The 21,260-nt window shown below is 39.6% G+C and overlaps 1 protein-coding gene across 1 annotated transcript in view; it reads right to left on the minus strand.

Annotated features, from left to right (window-relative positions):
* LOC108975217 (ankycorbin) overlaps window positions 1-10,940 on the minus strand; it is a gene marked incomplete at its 3' end in the record, with an annotated part of 79,176 nt that extends 68,236 nt beyond the window's left edge. The window contains 1 exon segment of the mRNA XM_018943565.1: window positions 10,254-10,940. Within this exon segment, the coding sequence (XP_018799110.1) occupies window positions 10,254-10,940 (687 nt within the window).
* Window positions 10,941-21,260: the final 10,320 nt, after the last annotated feature.

Genomic DNA, 21,260 nt, shown 5'->3' on the forward strand with positions numbered 1-21,260 from the left:
TTTTTTTTTTTTGCAATATAAAATTTTGTTCTTTTGCCCACTGTGCTCCCACAAACCGCGATTGCACTCACTCACAGGCATAAAGATGCAAATGCAGTAGCGTAATGGGGGCTTYCACATATGTTTACATGTGTGTGTGTGTTAGCAAGGCTAAAACTTACATATTTGGTAAAATATTCTATCTAGATTAAAGCAAATTCCGTTGGCAGACAACAGTAGAATCGGAGGCAAGCAATAGAGAAGCGAGGAAGTTCAAAGAATATTTGGAAAAAGTGCGCGCACTTGGTTTCAAGGGAACAAGAGAAGAAGTTGATGCATAAATCGCCACAACGCGGCTGTATATGGGCATAAATATTACAATGCACATATATGTGGGTTTAAACAAAAGTTTTTGAAAGGAATACAAAACACGTATGTAACACCGTTGCACTCTCACCTGTGACACAGTCAGAAGTTGGAATAAATGTGTGTGTTTTTATACATATATATATATATATATGTATGTATGCGTGTGTATGTATAGATGTATACTTGTATTTTCATTTTCCGCTTATCTTAATTCCATATTAATTTACACCCTGCCCCTCAGGTGCAAGTTTTAATGATACGCCACGTGGGTGAAGGTGTGTCGGTGTGTGTTACACGTTGCTTATGAATACGCACTCATACAATTTGAATTAATGTAATTTGAAATTCACCCGCTACAGCTCCCCAAATGTGCTCCAAACCGATTTAATCTTTACTCTTTCGTCCAAACACACACACACGCGCATTTACTTATATGCAAGTATTTGCACAGCCAGCCGTTGGCGCTGACACTGTTGCTCCTGCCGTTGTTTTTGCTGTTTTTGTTCCACTCCCCACGCCAAAAGTTGCTTAACTGTGAACTGTGAACTCCCAAATGTGCCGAGGAGTTATGCGTTAACGACAAGACGCGAGCATCTGCCAGCCGACACCTGCCACCGCCGCCGGTGCCAACTTCACCGGGACTGTTCTTCTTATGAACTTTGTTTATCTAACCAMGCCATCGAGTGGCCAAGTCGAGCCTAGCTGAGTCAAGCAAGCACACCAGGYATCAACAAGAACAACAACAACATTTATTTTGATTTCTGAACTGCTTGCCACAAAGCCACACGCACACACGTCCACACATATGTGGGCGCACACCTTGAACGCAGCTGCTCGGACTCACCTACACAAATACACAACAAAAAAAATTCATACTTTTCATTTTGCACACACACACATCCAACCGAAGTTGGAGCTTGACTTTTTGAAACTTTTAGCAGCGTTTTTCACTTTTAAGTAAAAATAAATAATTCACACCTGCTGTGCTCAAGCGGGCTGAGCGGAGCACTGTGTTAACTTGTCATGTGTCTGTGTCTGTGTGTGTGTGTGCGGCAAATGTTGGCCGAGCAGTGGGGGAAGTGCCATTTAGTTCAGCACGAAATGAGTTGCTTCTGACAGATTTGAGCTTTCGCTCAAAAATTGGATAGCCAAACAACAGACAAAGTTGCACACAGCAATGCAAAAACAAAAGCAACACACAAAACCAGAATAATGCGAAACAAAACCAACACCTACAACAAAAACAACATGAACAACAAYAGCAGCAACCAAATTACAAAAGTTTGGCCCAGAGCTGCTAAAGCCAACATTGTTTCGACTTTGCCGTCGACATTGTTCGCACTTGAGCTTACTCATTGTGCTTCTCCTTGCACTTCGCCTTGATTGGTTGTTGAGCCAAGATGGCTTTGAATGATTTCCGCAATCTTTGCACTATATTTGCCATTTGTTGTTGGCGCACTATTGGTCCAGCACCCATACACCGACACACACTCACACATATACACGTGCGCTGGCCAGTTGAGCGTAGAGCTCATAAAACGAAGTTGCTTTTCAAGTTTGATATTTCCCGGTGAACTGCAGGAAGTCATTGATGAAAGTGAGCAATTGCTGCTGTGAAGAGTTGCACAAGCGCTCCCTAAACGCAGCAGCAAGAACCAAATTGTATGCTGTTCATTGTGCGGTTGTGAATGGGGCAGATAATAAGATAAAATCTTGAGTTGCTATGATATTGATCAAACTTAGACTGAGTATAAATCAGCATCGATTTTCTAACTAAAGTTGGCTTGTTCAGAGKCCCTRTAAAGTATATATATATAAATCYATGTGTAAAACTTCAGATTGATATCTCGAAATTCGAGAGACGAGTTCACGAATTTACATTTCATATATAGTCTTTTGAATTTCGAGATATCAATCAGTAACAAGCATGTAGCTGCCGTGCAAACAGTTCGATCAAAATCAAGTGAAAGATATTTGTTTACCTTTTATGCCATAATAAAATCAACTGTGAAGGGTATTATAGCTTCGGTGGCGCATTTTACGTCGAGATCTTAAATTTAAAGCGTTCAAAATACAGCTAGTGGAAGAACTGAATGCGCTCGCCCTTCCCAAGCGACATCACTTCGCTCTATAGACTCTTGAAAAGTTTCAAGAAGGTCGAACGCTTTCGAGCCAAATTTTTTCAGCGATGAGGTAAATTTCTGATCAGTCGATATAAGCGAAATTCCTACATTTGGGACGAAGAGCAACCTGAAGAAATCCAAAAGCTGTCATTTCAGTTGGAAGAAACAAGATTTGGTGTGGTTTGTGAGACGGTGGAACCAATGGAGGACAAATACAGTGAATTAGACAAAGCGCAAGGGTAGATTTGATTATAAAATATATCTTTATCAAGGAGAAGTAACTGTCACTAAAGAAAGCTTACTGTTACCGAGTACCGCCTACTACAGAAAGGTGACATTTCAGGCTTGTACGCGAAAGAAGTGTGAGTATTGAGCTTACTAAAAGGTGGGCTCACATTTTTTAGTTGTATTGAACATTATTAATACTTGCTTCGAGATTCTTTGAGCTACAGCTTGTATAGGTAGCTGGTTACAGCAGAATCGCTGGAAACATCGAAGCTGACAAGCTTAAAAGGAGAAAGGAGTCTTGTCTGCTTCTAATACAATAATAATTATTATCAGACATGAAAAGTTTCCAACCTTCATTATTCTCTTACCATTTCCTGCTAGATAACTGGACTTGGCTTGTCTTATCAACTACTGATATTCACAAAGCTTTCTGACACCAATGAATGAGTAAGACATTTTGTGAATTTTTAGGCCTCAGCAAGATTTATATTAAACTAAAAGCATTTGGCTGTATTACCTTCTTTTAAGCAATCTAGCTAGGATCGCAAATAACCATTGTAGTAAATATGATAAGAACATTTGCTATTTTTCCTCACTTTTTCAACTATAGATTAATTCACCACGATCATATTAAGTGATTTCTCAAATTCATTTTTTTTTTTGTACTAAGAAACTTCCTAATATTTCTAGGGCATGTGAAAATTGTCCAAGCCTTGTAATATTCGAAAACATGTTCGGTGTTTTKCTTTACTATACGGTAAATTTTGCGCCGCAATGTAGGCAACGTTATTAATTATATTTTTTAAATGTGAAGGATAATAATAAAAAATCACAAATAAAAACAATTGAAAAAGGTRTACTCTTTAATATATAGAAAGAGAACCAAATAGACTTTTTACCTTTATAACGCAAACTATTAATAYTTCAGTAAAGTATATTTTTGAAAATTTTATACTCTCGCGTCAACTAACCTAGAAATATCGCAATTCACCATACTTGATGATTATTATTCTTTCAACACTCACTTGCTTAAACAGGCAATATATCAACGTTTTCTGTGACMCGAAATTAAACACGAGTAAGAAACTTTAATCGGAAATTTGTTATGCAAACAGTAGAGCTTAGAATCACTCAAATTCGCAGGTTCTGCAGGTTCTGCCACAGTTATAAAAACACACACACAGACTGTCATTCAAAAATACACCACCAGCGGCAAAATTGCGTTGAAAAGTGTGTCACAACTTTTTGTTTGCTCACTTCGTTCAACCGAAATTGGGTCAAAGGGGCTGTGCTAGAAATCCAGTCAAAAGCAAAAATCAACCCTCGCACCAKTCGCGCAGATGTCGACAATTGATATGCGGCTAATATGACATAATTGCTACAAACGAAGTATTTGCTATGACAGATGAATGCTTTTGCGGTGAATTGAACGGCTCGAAACACTTCTAATAACCTAAACCGCTATTTAGCGGCACGTCTCAAGGTGTGCGTGTAGAATTGTGGATAAAATTATATATGAGTGTCTATATATGTATGTGTGTGTATTCGCTGCGGAGTAAGCATAATGCCTAAAATTTGGCTCAAGGTTAGCAAAGCATTTAATACCGAAAGCCAAACAAGAACGACTGGTGCGTTGGGGATAAAATTATATATGAAAAATATACAGGAGTACTTAATYCACAGGATGCCAGTGACGCTGGCTTTGTCACGCACAGAAGTATTTGCCGAAAAGACATTCGAGCTGATGGCATATTACACAAGTAAACAATTAAGATTGTGGAATTGAGCGAAAGCCAGACTGATTGCTATAAATATATTGAATTTTGCTGCAAAAAATTAAACTATTTTTACTTTCTGTAATGTAATGTTGCGTGGAGCTTTGTAGAAAATAGCCGGCTGTATATAATGGTTAGATGGGGATTAAATTTGTATAGAAGAAAGACATCACTTTGACTTAGCCACTCCTCTAAGCTCAACCAAGGCAGGTTGTGTCTCYGAGAACACGATGTTGAAGACATTTTGGAGCTGATAATAGTCTAAGAGCTCACTCGAAGTCTTGCAATAGTGCTTGATCACAGCTTTCGGGTATGATAATTGCCTTCTCAGTGGACTGAAAAATCTTAAAATATACAAACCGTATAATTAGTGCTAACTTCAGGTAATATAATCCCCGTCAATCTTTGTATTTTAACTTTAAACCATTTGAGTTTTTTTTTTTTCATTATTAAAATGGGTTTGAAACTTTTCTAAACCCGCGAAGTGCTCCTAAATGTAGGCAAAATGTTTTTCAAAAGAAGAAATTTTAGAGTAAAATACTAATATCTTAGCCATCATGCATAGTTTTAGGAACTTAAATTGTTCAACTCTTCTTCTAAAGGCCATAAACAAATGTCTTATGAATTATAGTGCGGCTAAGAAAAAATTTCTAGGTATTCCTCTATCGTGATCTCGCRYTTACCGAYTCATTYAAAACACATTWACTTAAATGAGAACAACTAGCAATTATATTGTGCCACAAGCTACTTATATTCAGTCAAGATTATTTTTTCATTATTAAAATGGGTTTGAAACTCTGCTAAATCCGCGAAGTGCAAAATGTTTTTCACAAGAAGAAATTTTAGAGTAAAATACTAATAACTTAGCTATGATGCATGGTTTTAGGAACTTAAAATTTTCAACTCTTCTTCTAAAGGCCATAAACAAATGGCCTTTGAATTATAGTGCGGCTAAGGAAACATTTCTAGGTATTCCTCTATCGTGATCTCGCGCTTACCGACTCATTTAAAACACATTAACTTAAATGAGAACAACTAGCAATTATATTGTGCCACAAGCTACTTATATTCAGTCAAGATTATTTCCAATATATATATATATATATCATATCTTTTACCTTAATCTCTACTCTGTAAAAGTCAATGGCAAACATATTCTAAAGATTCAGTATTTGGCGATATATAAATGTACATGTATGAGAGTCTTGGAATGAGCGTAAATGTGTTCGAAATYAAGATAAACGTTTCAATGTCACCTCTTCCCCAAGCCGCGATTTGCGCTTTTCAAATTTTATTTACTTTATCTTCCACTTGCATTTGTATTTTGGTTAGTTGGCTGAAAAYTTACAATGTGCCTTTGTGGCTGCCACTTTGGAAATTATTTCCGCAAAATTAATGTCGTTCAATAGCCTTCACCCGAATTTCAATGCAAAGCAATCAAATTCGTTTTGTCGCCTGCTAAACGAGGCATACAAACACTTAGCGCCGGAGAGAGCACTCAGCATTGAAAGCATTCGAAATTCTATTACTTTTGCGGCAATTATGCGTTCTCAATGGCCGTTGCGGCAAGATGTCGTGGCCCGGTCGTCATTTATCTTGCACCAATTAAGAACTTTTCAAATTTCAATTAAATTCCATATAAAGAAATACACATATATATGCCGAGTACAAGTGATGGCACGCACACCTATACTCTCTTGCTTTTCACTCTTTCTCTCTCTCTCTCTCTCTCTCTCTCTCTCTCTTCAAGTGCAAAAACTTCGCAGCCTCAAATAACATCTTTGATTTCGTCAATAAGTTTATGAGCGCGTGTTTTCTGTGCGTCGACTACATCTCTATTTGCTGTCAGTTTGACAATTCGCTTATTTCGTTTTAGAATTAAGTACCGCTCTCCACCCTAGCCGGTTATCTCATCGATTTTTAGCGAAAGCAAAGTTCAACACGCGACGATTAGCCAAAYACCGACAAGAAAAGATAGGGAGGGAGCGACGCAGACCATAAAATAAATAGCGCAAGGGAAAATGTGAAATCATAGAAGAGAAAGAGTAGGAAGTAAAGGATAAATTACACCAAAACTATTTAGCAAAACTCTACGAAAAAGGAAATCGCATGCATAACCGTCAAGCTCAACGATGTCGACTTCAATAGAAGACTTTTCATTCAAAAAAAAATTAAAGTAATCACCACCACGACCTTAAAGCTTTGCTTCCGTTGATGAAAGTCAATTAAACATAAACAAACGCCTTGAAGCTCCATGAGCTCCTTCCGGGCGGCTCTTTTAGCCGACGCCGGCTATTGACGCCGATAACGTCAGCGCTGTTAATCAAAACTTGAAGCTGTCACTTGAAAACAACAACAAATGCCAGCTTTGACCTTTAGCTGGCACATTTCAAAACTTTTAATTCGACGAGCAGCGCGGCACGAAGGCCAATCAAAGCGTTCGGCTGGTGAAAGTGAGTGCACTTGGGTTAAAATAATTAATGAATTTCGATTAATTTTAATTGAAGTCATGTAAATGTGCGGACGAAAGATTRAGTGACTTAAATCAGATTGAAGACAAGCTTTATTTATCAAATATCAAGTTGAGGAGAGCGTAGTGAAAGAAGTTATAGCTGGTTAAGCGAACTTTCAAATATGAGAAGCTCAAAGCTTTTGATGTAAAATGCTTTAACAAAAACACCAAAAAAATTKATATTCATCTAAGAACTGGTTAGTGCATGCAGCCTAAAAAATTCCGAAATCGATAAGGCTATCTCCAAAACCGCTATAAAAAAATGTTAGGCGGAACTTCCTCTAACGAGAACTTGTGCATAACAACGTCTGGACTTAGAAAAGTGGTTTAATCCAAACTTTACTGCTTTAGGTTTGGTTCGGTTAGATGGGCTCCCAAGGGTTTAAGTCTTGACCTCCCAAATGCGGGTCAGTCCAGAAGGAAGTGTAGAGTTGCTTCCATCTCATCTTCATCCATCCAACTTTTGAAGATGGTATCTGCTGGAATTTGGAGCGTTACTGTGTGACAATGGCTTATTAAAAGTCCCACAACTAGTGAGAGGAGCCTTACTGAGGGCAAAGAGGCCTCTTGCGATCGATGTTGGGTCAAAAGCACTGCTCCGCTTCTATTCTACCGATAAGGGTTCTAGGACTCTTGCTAGCTCATCAGCTTAACAAATTTCCTGCGATTGCGCTGTGGCCTTTCACTCATACCAGTCTTATCACAAAGACACTCGATGCTATTGATAGCGAAATTAGGCACTCTTCGGTCAAGCCGGAAAGCTCTGCTAATAAGTTCAAAGCTGGCATCGCCACTTTGCTGTCTGAGTGGATGGTCACTTTTCTAAAGGCGGTTGCACTTCGGAACAGTAAATCTACTGCTACCTTGTGTCTGCAGCTTCGGCCTGGAAGACGCTGAAATAGTCGGAAGGTCTAAATTCGGAGATTAGAGAGAGCTCCCAACAGTAGACCCCTCCACCAACCCTCCCCCCAAAGCTTTGAACCATACATGAAGAGGTTCACTGCTTTTCTCTTCCAACGACTTCTTCTCACCCATAACTAGAGGAGGAGCCGCCAGAGTTCGGTTTGAGGCTTGCATTGCCGCCCAGATGTCCTGCACTGTCTCACTCGTGTTCACAAAGTCCAGCTCTTTGATATATTCCAGTATTCTGCTATGTGCTAGTCCGGCTTTGACACACACTTTGAATGGATTCAAAGAAGCAACCAGGTATTTGCGATATGAAATAAGCCAACAAACAATAAAATTGAGCAAAGATACGAACACTTTTTCCAAACGAAAATGTCTTGGGGTCAAACTAACCCGCTTTGTTTAATTAAAGGAATAAAAACGCAATTTAGKAGGGGAGCTATGTGTTTGTGCTTTCAAGGAATAAACTTATTTCATTTTTCGCGGAAGCCAGCAGTYGTTTCATGCAAAAGTTATACAGTTCTAAACAAACAGTCACTTTCAAATTGCCATCGGTGGCGTTTTCAAATACAAATAAAGTCCACTTCTTTGAAAAGGCACCGCTTATGCCTTAATACTCGGAATTTGTTTTAAGGCAACACAAAATATTCGCCAAATGCGCAATGCTGGAGCCACTACCCACTCATACACACAAGCGCGCACACTCCATCTGCTGCCAAAGCCTTTAATTTTTCAAGGACACTCGTGTGCGCCATAAAATCTGTTGTTCAAATTACGCGCAAAACTTTACCAAACCCTGAGGCCTAGGCATAGCCGGGATTAAATAATGGCGCTGGCTGGGTTGCCAGCCACTTTGTGGGGGAGGGAGGTAATAGTTGCTACCTCTGTTGTGCGCACATTTTACTGCTACCTGAGACACGTTCAAAGGCATTCTTTGCTTGTGACCTACCTGCTGTCCTTACCCTCTTGCTGCGTTACCCACTCGGGCATGCTAAATAGTTAGTTGCTACCTTCTACGGCGCTGGAACATTTGGCAACGTCGAAGACTTTTTGACTTTCCTGCTTGTTTGCTTATTTACTTGTTTGCTTTTCGGGGAAAATATTGCCTGAACCAAGGTAAAGAGTTACTAAACTCTACAAATACACACTCGTGCACGGCAGTCGAGAGCTTTTAAACACATATTTGTACAAGTATATATATGCGTATGTGAGTGTGTGCATGAGCTTGTCACGGCAGCCGGATGTGTCGACAGGCGACGTGTGAAGGCGTTCAGCGGTGTGGATTTACGTAAAAGTTTCGGTGGAAGCTAAGAGAGCTCGAAATGCGCAAACACTCACCTAAGCAGCGGCAGCTGAGGAAGCGTCGGATCTGATTATAGTGTCGTGTACATGCAGGCACGTTACAACCACGCCCGCGCAAACAATATTGCAACACTTCATCACCGAAATTTTACACACTTTGCAACACTAATTGTATGCGTGTGTGGCCAAGGGTTGAGCTTTAAGGCTTATCAAGGGACGAAATTGAAGATCAAGTCTGCATTTTAATATATATGTATAGATTTTCTAACTAAATTTGTCGTCTTAAAGCAATGAAGTTCTAAGTTATCCAGTTAGGTGGACATGAGTCCATCCGAAATCAGAAAACACATAACTTTTTCTTTATATTACAGTATGTGAGATTATGTCTCTGGATCCGGAACCCACATTCAGAGCCCAGAGAACAATTTGTGAGCCCTGCAACATTATTTTGAAGAAACCGTTTCCAAAACAAGCGAAAAAAGTTATTGGAAGGGATTCTGATTTTTAAGCGACCAAAAAGTTCAAACAACACAGTTTCGAAAGCTGACATTTGGTAAACTTTTTCGTATTGGTGTAAGAAATAATTTGAAGGCTTCACCGATACATTCTCCGTCCTATTCAGAATAAGAAAGCGTTGGTTAGAGTTCTCAAATAAACTCGAAAATTCAGAAATTTTCATTTTTATGCCCGCCTTAGCAGGTCTTCAAAAAGAGGTAGACAAAATGTTACAGATTCCCTCTCTATGCCACCAGTCGTCTCTTCACAAAACCTTGACTTCACAGTTAATTTCTTCCCAATAACTAAAAAGTAGCCCTAAAGATTCAACACRAATCACCATACGCTCCCACATAACCTCACATGGAAACAAAATATTTACCAACCAACACACGCACACACGCAAAAGTCGCCGATAACTGTAAGTATGCTAGTGTAAATCGCTTTGATGGCACATATGTGCGCATCCACTTTAAAAGTTCTTGCGCGCTTATCCGCCGTATGCAAGCGTGCGCCTGCACCCACCGCGCGTCGAGCGCGTCGCCACCGTCTTTAACTACTTACCCGCGAACGCAGCTGTGCCAAAACTTCGGCAATGTCGCCATGTTGACATGCATACATAAGGCTTGTGCAGCCGCGCGCCAAGCGGATTTGCGCGCCGCCTTCGTCAACGCCCTCGCCGCCAACCTTGATGTTGTATACAGCTGTCGCCGTTGTTGTTATTGTTGCTGGCGCTGATGCTGGTGTTTTCGCTGCAGCAGCTGTCGCTTTGCGCGCTGTCAACGTGTAGACGTTTTTTATAGCCGGCGGTGTCGGTGTCGAAGTCGGTCTCGCAGGAAATATAGGCGTTGCAGTAKAAGCTGCCACACTATCACTAACAATTGGCGTTGCTGTTCTTTCTTTCTTTCTGTTGCTGGCGCGCTGTTTGGCATGCATACCGCGTTGCCTGTAGTCTTCTTTAACGGTTTCGCTGGCAATGTCACGTGTTGACCGTGTCACCGTTGCAGTTGCTGGGTGGTGCGGTGTAGTAGTTGACATCGTCAATAGCGGACTTTGGAATTGTAGGCGCTTCTTCGATTTACCATTACCCGACTTGTCCAGACTCTGCGCCGCGATGCTGTGTTCTTCAACGCTTGCGTCACTCCGCACGCGCCTGTCGCCGTTGCTGGCTTTTAAGCGCGGCGGTTTTTTGGGCGCATCACCTGAAACCGACACCATGTGTTGTTGTGCCTGCGCGCGTTCCATTATCATTGCTTACTGCTGATGCTTCACTTGTTTTTCGTTTGACACGCGCGCCTGTTTTTCGCCGTTTCTTAAATTTATGTTTTTGCTTATTATTCACTTGGTGTTTTTTGCGCGCTTCGCGTTGCTTGCGCGTCTCAGTCATTTTCGCTCAATTGGCCACATTTTAGCAAATTACTATGTTCGATGTACTGTCTTATATTGTGCTGGGTCGCGCGCATTTCTTTAGTAACTATACAAATTGCAAAATAAGTTAGGGCCCATTGTGTTCTCTACTTAATCACAATGGCGCGGAGGCTTTTCTTTTCACTGCAGTCATTACATGCATTACTGTCAATGTGTGCACTCTTACGTAAACACAAACTAACACATTTTTTCCACCATATATGCCTGCGCGCCTGTGCTTATGCTACGCGAAATCCCTTAAAAGCGCTTACTCCACTTCACTGAACTCGATTGAATCGCATTACAATCAGCTTAAATTCTTGTCTTCTTTTCATCTCTCCAGCCAACGCCGCGCTCAGCAGCGTGCGCTCAACTTACTTTTTGTAGATGCCGGAGCACGTAAGTACATGCCAAGCATGCTTTTAAATAATTAAGAATGCACATACACAAATTCGCACACACACAAACACACTCTTACGATCTCATTTGCGAAGGCGACTTATGTGAACAGTGTGAAAATTGTTGACACCCACTCTTGGCTTGCGCCACACTACCAAAGTCTCGATGCAGGCAAATCCAGCCAAAAAATACAACAACGSAAATTACAAAAACAACCAACTTTYGCCAGCGTTGTCACCTTGTGTCGCGCACAGTTTGCCGCGCTAGTGTTCTCCGCGCCGCTGATCAATGCACGCCCGCGATTTCACACGTCTCATCGCAAGTGCCACGTGTGCTTGCAGTATATGCATGTGTGTGTGGGTGTGTGTWTATGCATGTGTGGCATAGTTAATCGCGCGGAAAATAGTTTTCACTACAATTCGAACGCAGCAAAGCAGAAACCGAAATCCATTTAAATAGATTCCGTTGTAACGAACWTCACTCACACAAACACGCATGCACCGACTTGGACGTGCGTCGGTATTTTTGGCTAACAGTTTTCCTAAAATTTATATTTTCWTATATAAACTAACCAAGCTTCTGCTAAGAAATATGTGTATGTGAGTGTGTTTTGAWAGTTTAAAATTCTTTATCGATTTTTAAACACTTCACCAAAGCGTGCTTCGCTGAGTTGATTGAGATTTTGGAATTTCCTTAAAGGTTTACTCTAAAGGGTGTGTTTAATTGAAATTTAAAAACTACTTGCACGTTTTTTAGTTTTAGTTATGAAACAAAAATGTAAATATTCTCGCTGAAGCTGAATACACAAAATTAAGCAGAAAATAATTTTAAGCATGTTACGTACAGGTCATCACGCTAGAAAGTAGTCACTGCGGGGGCTTAGTAACCAGTGCTGAAGTCTTTGCTCTACTGTGATTAAGTGCATGACTACCATGTTATTTGAAGGGTTCTTATCCTGGCTACCAAAAGATTTATCTCGATAGCAAACCGCCTGATAATTTCAACACATTTTGAAGTGTAAAGTAACCAAAAATTAAAAAAAAATGCATAATTGTTACAAAATCAATTAAGAAATGTTTTGTAAAGATCTTAAATTCTTACGTTCTTCCAAACAAGGCAATAAAATGTATATTAATAATTATTTACTTGGAAATTTTTAGAGATACAAGTTACTCAATTCTATTTATTTCGACGGCTTACGACTATCCGGATACGGCAAACCAAATATAATTATTCGAATAATGCCGGTTAGTCAAATAATAAGAGCTCAATCTCAAGATTAAAGTTCCTAAAGATTGTTTACGAGTTAACACAAACTACCTAGCTAGCTGGGTGACAAGAAGCGCCTGAGCCATCACTCATTTTATATATTATGCCAGGCGGTATAAAACCCCGGATATACCACTTCTCTCACTGCGGGGTTATCGGCTTCACCATGTCGAAAAAATGAAGTACTTCGACCCCGTCGTTGACAGAAAGCTATCATGTCGAAGTGGGGGTGAGTAAGGCAGTGGTTGTCTTATATTGTTGTGAATGAACTATTGGGAAGCAGTGGGATCTCTCACCAAAAAATTTGTTTTGGCTTTACGAAAATGCAGTGAGGCCAATACCAACGATGACATTTAATGCCGAGAAGCCCATAGATCTCCGATCTATCAGCGCATAGATCTCCGAGGGATATGTGGCTGGGTCGTAATCTCAGGAGGCGAAGTAATCTTTTGCATGGATGGTTCGAAGCTAAAGGAGAAGTTTGGAGATGGAATATTTTGTTAGTAACTCATAACCAGCCCCTGTTTAAGATTGTAGTGCTTTTCTGGCACATATCGTAGCTGTTAAGTTATCAGCAGATGTACTTCTACGAAGTGTGAAGTCCCTTCATTTAGAGGGATATGAATCCACTCTTATAGACCTTAAGCTCTTTGCCAGTGAGTTCAAATCTATTCAAGAGGTGCATAAGAGCACCCTTTCCCAAATCACGGCTGGATGGGATGAAAGAGTGTTCCCTTTTTTCTTGTACGCGGCTGCTGAATCTATGGGTGTCGCGGGAGCTCGGTAAGCGTTGGTCAGCAACCAGCACTTTTGAGATGACAAAAGCCTCCAATCCTATAGAGAAATATAAAGGCCTATTGCCCTATTAGCTCAAAGCAAGGTTCACACGGCCACAATGATAGGTTTCCAAACTGACTACTGTTTCTTTGGCACGCAAGCGGCTTGGCTAAAGACTTTGGAGGGCGAATCTTGAAAAATTTGGTGGAATCAAGAATAGGTTAAAACATCTAGACCCTTTCTACGAACCCGATAAATTGGCTGGAATAAATATTAGTAGATATGCGACGGTCCTTGTGATGCATACCAAGTGTTCTGGGCATCACAACGGACAGGTGCCCTTAGCTGTCAAAGTGAGATTATTCGTGGCGTCAGAAAAAAGAGTATATTCATCCATTTGAAAATGTATATAGTATATATTTAAAGCTATTTGAATGATTATGAAYGTTTTTGATGAATTTATGTGACCGCAAAAGAATAAGAAAACTTGGTAGAATGACAGCAGTATGCGGTTCATCATGTGCAATAACTTGGAAATTTTTACAGATACTGATTACTAATATCTATTTAATTTTTGTTCATTATTTATTTCAAAAGTGAAGGTTKTCTTTTTACTAAACCTTATATCAAAGGGCCAGGTTTTCGTCAGAACAAAAAAGTTTCTTTAAATCCAAAAAAAAAAGTATTTAATATATACATAAATAAAAAGCAGTATGGACATTTCTTCACTTGTCAACTCAAAAACTAAAATATTTATGCATAATTTCTGTTTTGCTGACAGCCAAGCTTCTTGCACCACTTGTTCGCTTAAAATCACTATTCAGAAAACTTTCAGCGCAACGCAAAACGGACGAAAGCCCGCAAAAACTTGTGCTTGCCATCATTGCTCAGAAAATGATAAGTAAAAGCTTTGAATAAATTTCATGTAAAGTTGAGGTAAAATTGATAATGATATTTATGCTAAACGCACTCCAACGCTTTTTATTCCCGTTATACTACAGTAAAGTGGAGAACAAAATTTTTTCAAGAAATGTCAATGCGCGAAATATATTTAAGGGCTATGCTTGGGTGATGAATTGAGCTGTGAAGTGCTGTAACGATGACAGGAGCAAGGATGTGTAGAGGCGCTCCATTTCTCATGCGCACTGAAAGCTTTACAGAATTATATGGGGGGCAAGAAGAAGCAATGCGGACAAATACACAAATATTTGTTTATAATGGAAATATTATTCTTTTTTTTTTTTTTTGTTTGCGTTTGGAAAGAAATTGAAATTGAAGAGCTGCTCTTTACGTCTTCTATGAAAAAAATAAATAAGAATTCAAAATATTTACTTCAAGGTTCCCTGCAAATCCCAAAAGTATGCTTGCATTCAAATAATAATGCTGCCCCTAAAAGCACCACTACTTTTTCACATTCCCTCAAATACCGCTGTACGAAAATAAGGAGTGAAAGCAACTTCGCGCACATATCAATCAAAAAGTGCGCATTATTGGCAATTCGCACGCTTTTCGTAATCCCCGATAATGAATTTGTGAACGCGTTGATCAATGAGTGAGGTGAAATGTGAATTGCGAATTACGAAGCACATAATATTCAAGGTAAGTATTGAGTGAAATAGCGCTTCACCAGAGTAACACAATTGCGGCTTGTCAGCTGTCAATTACACTTGAAATTTACAGTTCTTACCGTTGGAGTCTAAACATTTGCGTAATCAGTCAAATTTCGCCATTCAAGCGCGAGTTAGTAGTCTGCCGAAAGTGAATTATGTTATTTTGTGCGCAAAATTCACATCTTTACGAGAATTCTTCAATACATAAAAAAGTTTATTTATGATTGACATCACTTGCAAAAAGAATTTTAGTAAATAAATATTTTAAGAGTTAGAAACCTTTTGTTGCTCTTTTCTGTGCGCGCCGTAATGTAGGCAATATTTTTCTGAAGGTTGCATATTTGACTATGACAGCATATTGACGAAGCTACCAAAATAAAGCTAAAATTCAATATTTGTTAAAACATTGTTGCATTTTCATAATTTTAGTAACAACGGTTGAGCTATTTCAATTACTCTCCTCTAATCGTTCGGTAAATCAGCAAATGTCTCTCCCCCATACAAACCATTTCAATGAAGCACCTAATTGTAGGCAACATTTATATTACTTTCTCAATTTAAGCGATACTAAGTACATCTCACCTGGCCATATACAAGTATTTGAAAGTCAAAAGTCATTTATGCTAATAGACTAAAAAGTATATGGAAAATCCATGAAATAAATATGGTATATCAGAAATATTACATACATTTTAGCTCGCGAACAAAAAATCTGTCTAACAGTCTTATCGTTTCAATCGATTAATTTGCTATTGGTTACTTTTTCTCAGACAGAGAAGTTACTGAGAAAATATATTGCAAAGCTCATTTGAAGTTTATGGAGGAAATCTGAAGTGAAGTGTTCTGTTTCAAGCTTATTATTTGTTTGAGACATTTTTGACACCTTTCTTATACGTTTCTCATATAACATCAGTTTTGATATTTTATAAGTATGTGTCGATGGTACCAGACAAATTCAAATTGAAAACGATGCTCATTGTCGTTTTTGACATCAAAGCCATCGTCGACCATGAATTTGTTCCCCTTCGACAAACAGTCAACGCCAAACTTTACGTGGAAGTAGTCAAGAGACTCAAAGAAAGGGTTAATCCGATAAGACATCGCAACTGATTGTCTGGCTCACAGCGCCTTTCTTGTGAACAGCTACCTGACCAAGTTCGGCAGATGTGGCCCTGCGGGACATTTTTTTTTTTTATTTATTTATTATTTTTTTATTTTTATTTTTTATTTTTTTATTTCCTTGCCTGAAAATGCACATGAAAGGCAAGCATTTTGAGACGACAGAGTGGATCCAAGCAGTATGCACCTCGGCTCTCAAGGCWATTCCGGAGAATGCTTTCCACAGAAGAGCCTATTTTGAAAGTTTTTAAAGAATAACTTAACTTTCGCGCTTTACTAAATATATCAGAAATCAAAACAATTTGTCTGCGATGGTACAAATATAAGTGGAATTGGAATTCGAAACTAACTCCTTTAAGCTTTAAGCTACCGAAATTTTGAAGAAAAAAAGTTGAAATCGTCTGATAATMTAGGTCCTTTTTTACAAGACTGCAATAGAAGGTTAGGTTAGATTATACTGACCGACTGTCACGACAAAGAACCTCCTAATCCTTAGTGATCCCAGATGGAGGCTTAGTTTAGTTTTAACTGAAATATTAATCGAACAGGACGTCAAGGCTTTTTGCGAGCTTTCCGAGCGATTTGATATCTAATATCTTCTTTTATTTGTTGCGTAACCAGTTGGATGGTATTTTTGACATGTAGACGCATCCCAGCAGTCGCTACATCTACTACCTCCCTGCTTCTAAGGATACTGCTTCAGATAATGCGATGTGATATTATTGCCTTAAGTACTCCGCAAATCTGTAAATATGTTACTTTCTTGACAGAACCATATTAGGAATTAAAAATGGCCAACAGGTCCTCTAACTTAGGGGTGTGAACACCAAAATTCGAAACCCCAATGCGAGTCGAGCCTCAAGTCTACGAATAAGGCTTTATATTTTCTTCATTTTTAAATTGCAACCTTCAAATTTTATTAGAAAGCAAACCAAATATGGATCTCTTTCAAAAATATAAACACACCCTAATGAAATCAGAAATTTCAAAAGCTGCTRAGGACGCATTAATATTCGTCACTTGTTACTCTGCTCATTGCAGAGCGCAACTAACGGTAATACATAGGCTGCATCAGTGTAAATCAACAACTACTACAACAACAGTTGTAAAAGCTGATAGATTTACAAATAGGTTGCGTATACGCACCGCACAACATTGTGTAATGTACTAGGCATGTACATAAATAAATATGTTTATACATTTAGACAACTCGTTACTAACCACACTTTGGCATTTGCATTAGCTTGTCACCTGAACGTCCCACGACATGCTTATACATACATGGGCACACACACACATACACACACACAGAGATTTCTGTACGATCTTTTCAGCAACAGCTGGGCAAAATATGCTTATGAAAATGTGTGTGTTTGTGTGGTTGTGAGTGCGAGCCTTTCAACAACAGCGCCAGGGTGTGAACCACATTAGCTCAATTGCGTGTTGTGCGTGTGTGTGCATGTGTGTGCATGTGTTTTAAGTGGTGTATGTTGCGGAGTGGCAAATTTCTATAACAACTGACAGCTGTCATTTTAGCTAACCCCTCACCATAATCGCAATAACAACCAAGCAACAGCAACAGCCGCTACAATAGCAGCAACAATAACCACAGCAACAACTACATGCCACATCTACCAATTTGAGTTGAAAAAGCGCAAACATGTTGTAATGTTTGCACAAATAACCCAAGCAAACAATCGCATGCACACAATCACACATACATGTACACGCATACATACATGCAACACATATGTCACGTACCCATAAGTTGGCAACGCTGACTGCCACATGTCCAACAGCCTGCGCCGCAAACTCAACTGCGCGCATGTGTGTGTGATAAGCAAATGCAAACGATTGCCACTACGTATGTGTGTGTGGCTGTTTACATCGAACGAGCGTGGCGCAGCTGTCGGTGGTTTTCCCACTTAACACTTAATTGAAATGCTACTTAAAATGCCACTTTCGTTGCGAGACATCACAGCGTCACAAAAAGGTGGCATCACAACACCATCAATGCGCACCCCGTTTATGCGAGCCACCAACAWAACCACCCGCCCATCACAGCGTTGCTCTGTGCCAGTGTGGAGCGTGTGCGCACCTGAGCTTGCCTATTGCCTTGTTTGCGTTGCTGTGGACCATCAATGGGAGTGTTTGCTTAGTCAGTGTTGCCCTTACATTTTGTTATAATATTTTTCACAGCCCGATGGAGTCCTCTACAAACACATACAAACACACACACACGTGGGCATACACTACTCTGCGTGGTTGACAGGCATTGGCGTGCGTCTCTCATGCGAACCTGGCACTTTATGCAGCCGCTCGGCGCTGACTACATACTCACACACGCACCTAGTTTCATATACATATGTGTTAGTGAGTAAGTCTGTGGTTGTGTGGTGCGTGTTGGTGGCACACGACGCTTTGAGCATCACTTATGGATATGACACATTTGTTTGCTGTTGTAGGTTGTGTGTTGTTGACGTTTTGTGGCGCATTTGTGTTCGTGTGTGTGTGTGTGTGGTTCACCGCTCAATGTTCATTTTGTGGCATTTTGTCCCCGAACTTATGGAGCACGCACACACTTACACATATGTTTTTTACACCGGTGTTTGATTACATACGGTTTATTTATTAAGTTAAAGGCCTCAAGTGGGTGAGTGTTTACCTTTCTTAAACTCATTGAGGCGTTGATTCTTTACATACTCTCTTTTTTTTTTTTTTTTTTTTTTTTTTTTTTTTTTTTTTTTTTTTTTTTTTTTTTTTTTTTTTTTTTTTTTTTTTTTTTTTTTTTTTTGAACAACAAGTTCCGTTTCTTATTCCACAAAAGGAAGTAAGCGAAAGCAAGTAAACCGGAAGGAAACAAAAGCACTGCAAATACCATAAGTGCATACAAAAGAAGCCTCAATTGAGATGGGTAATGGCGGAAAAAATATATTTCAACAAGCAGTGATTTTCTCGCACTCTTTTTCTTCTTAGCGAAATGTTGCAATTACAAAAATAATGGGAGACTTATAGAACATAGMTTTTTGTTCGCCTACCAATTCCAAARTRACACTTGTTGGCAAGAATTATTCAGCGCCTGATTTCCAAGCTTATATGTATTATTGGTGGAATTTATGCTTCATCCGAGATCCGAGACAAGGTTCTTAACTTTTTCAAATGTATAATTGGCAGTGACGTAGAGTTTTCCAGAGCCGAAGAATCTTTGTGTGTAGCCTCCAGGTGCTTTGTTTTGCCCACTTTCACCCCAAGACCAACCTCTTCCCACTTCTCTTCTCTTATTTTTCTAGGCTGGAAAAGGCTGCGATGGCGACTCTGTTCTTAAGGCCAACGATGTGAACAGGTTCTAACTGATGGTTGTGCTGAATATCTTTTTGCATAACCGTATGAGTTTTGCAGGGATACCAATCTGTTGGATGGGGTATTTGTCAGGTTTGCAGCCACAAGGATAAGGTCGTCGACATAGTTGACCTCTTAATGCTGTAGGAGGCGGTTCAGCTTCAAGCAGTTGACGGCAATAATGATTTATACGAAAGCACTCCAAAAGATACTGCTTGGAAAGGAGTTCGCTATGCTGCTCAATTTAAGCTGTCGAAATCGAAATCACCTCAATTCTTAGGGTTATTGACAGTCGAAATTTTAACGTTATCGACTGCAATATTAATGTCAAGTCTGTACTCCTTCGTCCAGTTAGTGAATATGGTDCCTGTGAATATAGTGATAGAGAGTGTTAGGCTCCTTGCAACGAGGAAGCGAAAAAGGTCGGAGAGATAGTCATTGCGCGACGTCATTATCCTGCAATTTAAGTTTGCAAGTTTTTAGCGATCAGTACAAAAGCCAAAGGTATGACCCGATCTATGCTGCATTACCTTGTGATAGTGAGCAGTTGTCTTTTATTTCATTAGCTGTGGACATATTTGCTACCGTATAAGGTTTTTAGTGACAAAACGCAACTAATCTAATTGGAAAAAATTCGGGGTCCGTTTTACAAGGATACGTGTGTACACTCGACTAAAGAGGGAATGATCCTAAATGCTAACAAATTACTGCATTAAAAACATCGCCATTTCCGAATTAAAAAAAAGGTATAAAGTATATATATACAAATGATCAGCGTGACGAGCTGAGTTAATTTAGCCATGCCCGTGTACGTGGTGTGTTCAAAAAGTATCGCGAATTTTGTGTTTTTTTTTGTCCCCTTCAAAGTAATCCCCATGAGATATTATACACTTGTGCCAACGGTTTTTCCAATCTTCGGAGCACTGCAAAAAATCACTTTTTTTTTATTCTTTAGCTCCTGCTTCGATGCCGTCTTTATCTCGTCAAGAGATGCGTAACGTCGTCGTTTCATGGACCTCTTCAGCTTAGGAAACAAGAAAAAATCACAGGTGGCCAGATCTGGGGAATACGGTGGCTGCGGCATCATTAGTGTTTTGTTTTTGGCCAAAAAGTCGCGCACAAGCAACGATGTGTGAGCAGGGGCGTTATCGTGGCGCAAAAGCCAATTTTTGTCACATCTTCTCGGCTTTTTGAGAACATTTTGTACCACCGATAAACGTTGCTTCRGYCCAAGGTAGCTKCTCCGYATGCCACAGTCAGCATTCGGAATGCATCCGCGCACTTAATTTCGTTTTTCACACAAAAAATTTGATACAGGTTCTTTGATCCATTTTTTCGAATAGGTAAAAATCGAAGACGATCCAGAACACGTGCAAGCAAAGCAGCTGTCAACAATTAAATGAACATTCAAAATGGCCCAGCTCACTCGGCATAAGTGAGAGACATGAGTACCAACATAACGCCACAAAATATTCGAAATTCGAATATACGTAACCCGCGAAAATTCAAAATTCGCGATACTTTTTGAACACATCTCGTATCTGCCAGTTTTTGCAATATCGAACTGAAATTTTATACATGTCCTTTTCTCTTCAAGAAGCTGCTCTTTTGTTGAAACCGCCCTCTACAGCAGCTAGCTATCATACAAACT

This window comes from Bactrocera latifrons, unplaced genomic scaffold (genome assembly GCF_001853355.1).
Source record: "Bactrocera latifrons isolate USDA-ARS-PBARC rearing strain unplaced genomic scaffold, ASM185335v1 scaffold_63, whole genome shotgun sequence".
Lineage (NCBI taxonomy): Eukaryota > Metazoa > Arthropoda > Insecta > Diptera > Tephritidae > Bactrocera > Bactrocera latifrons.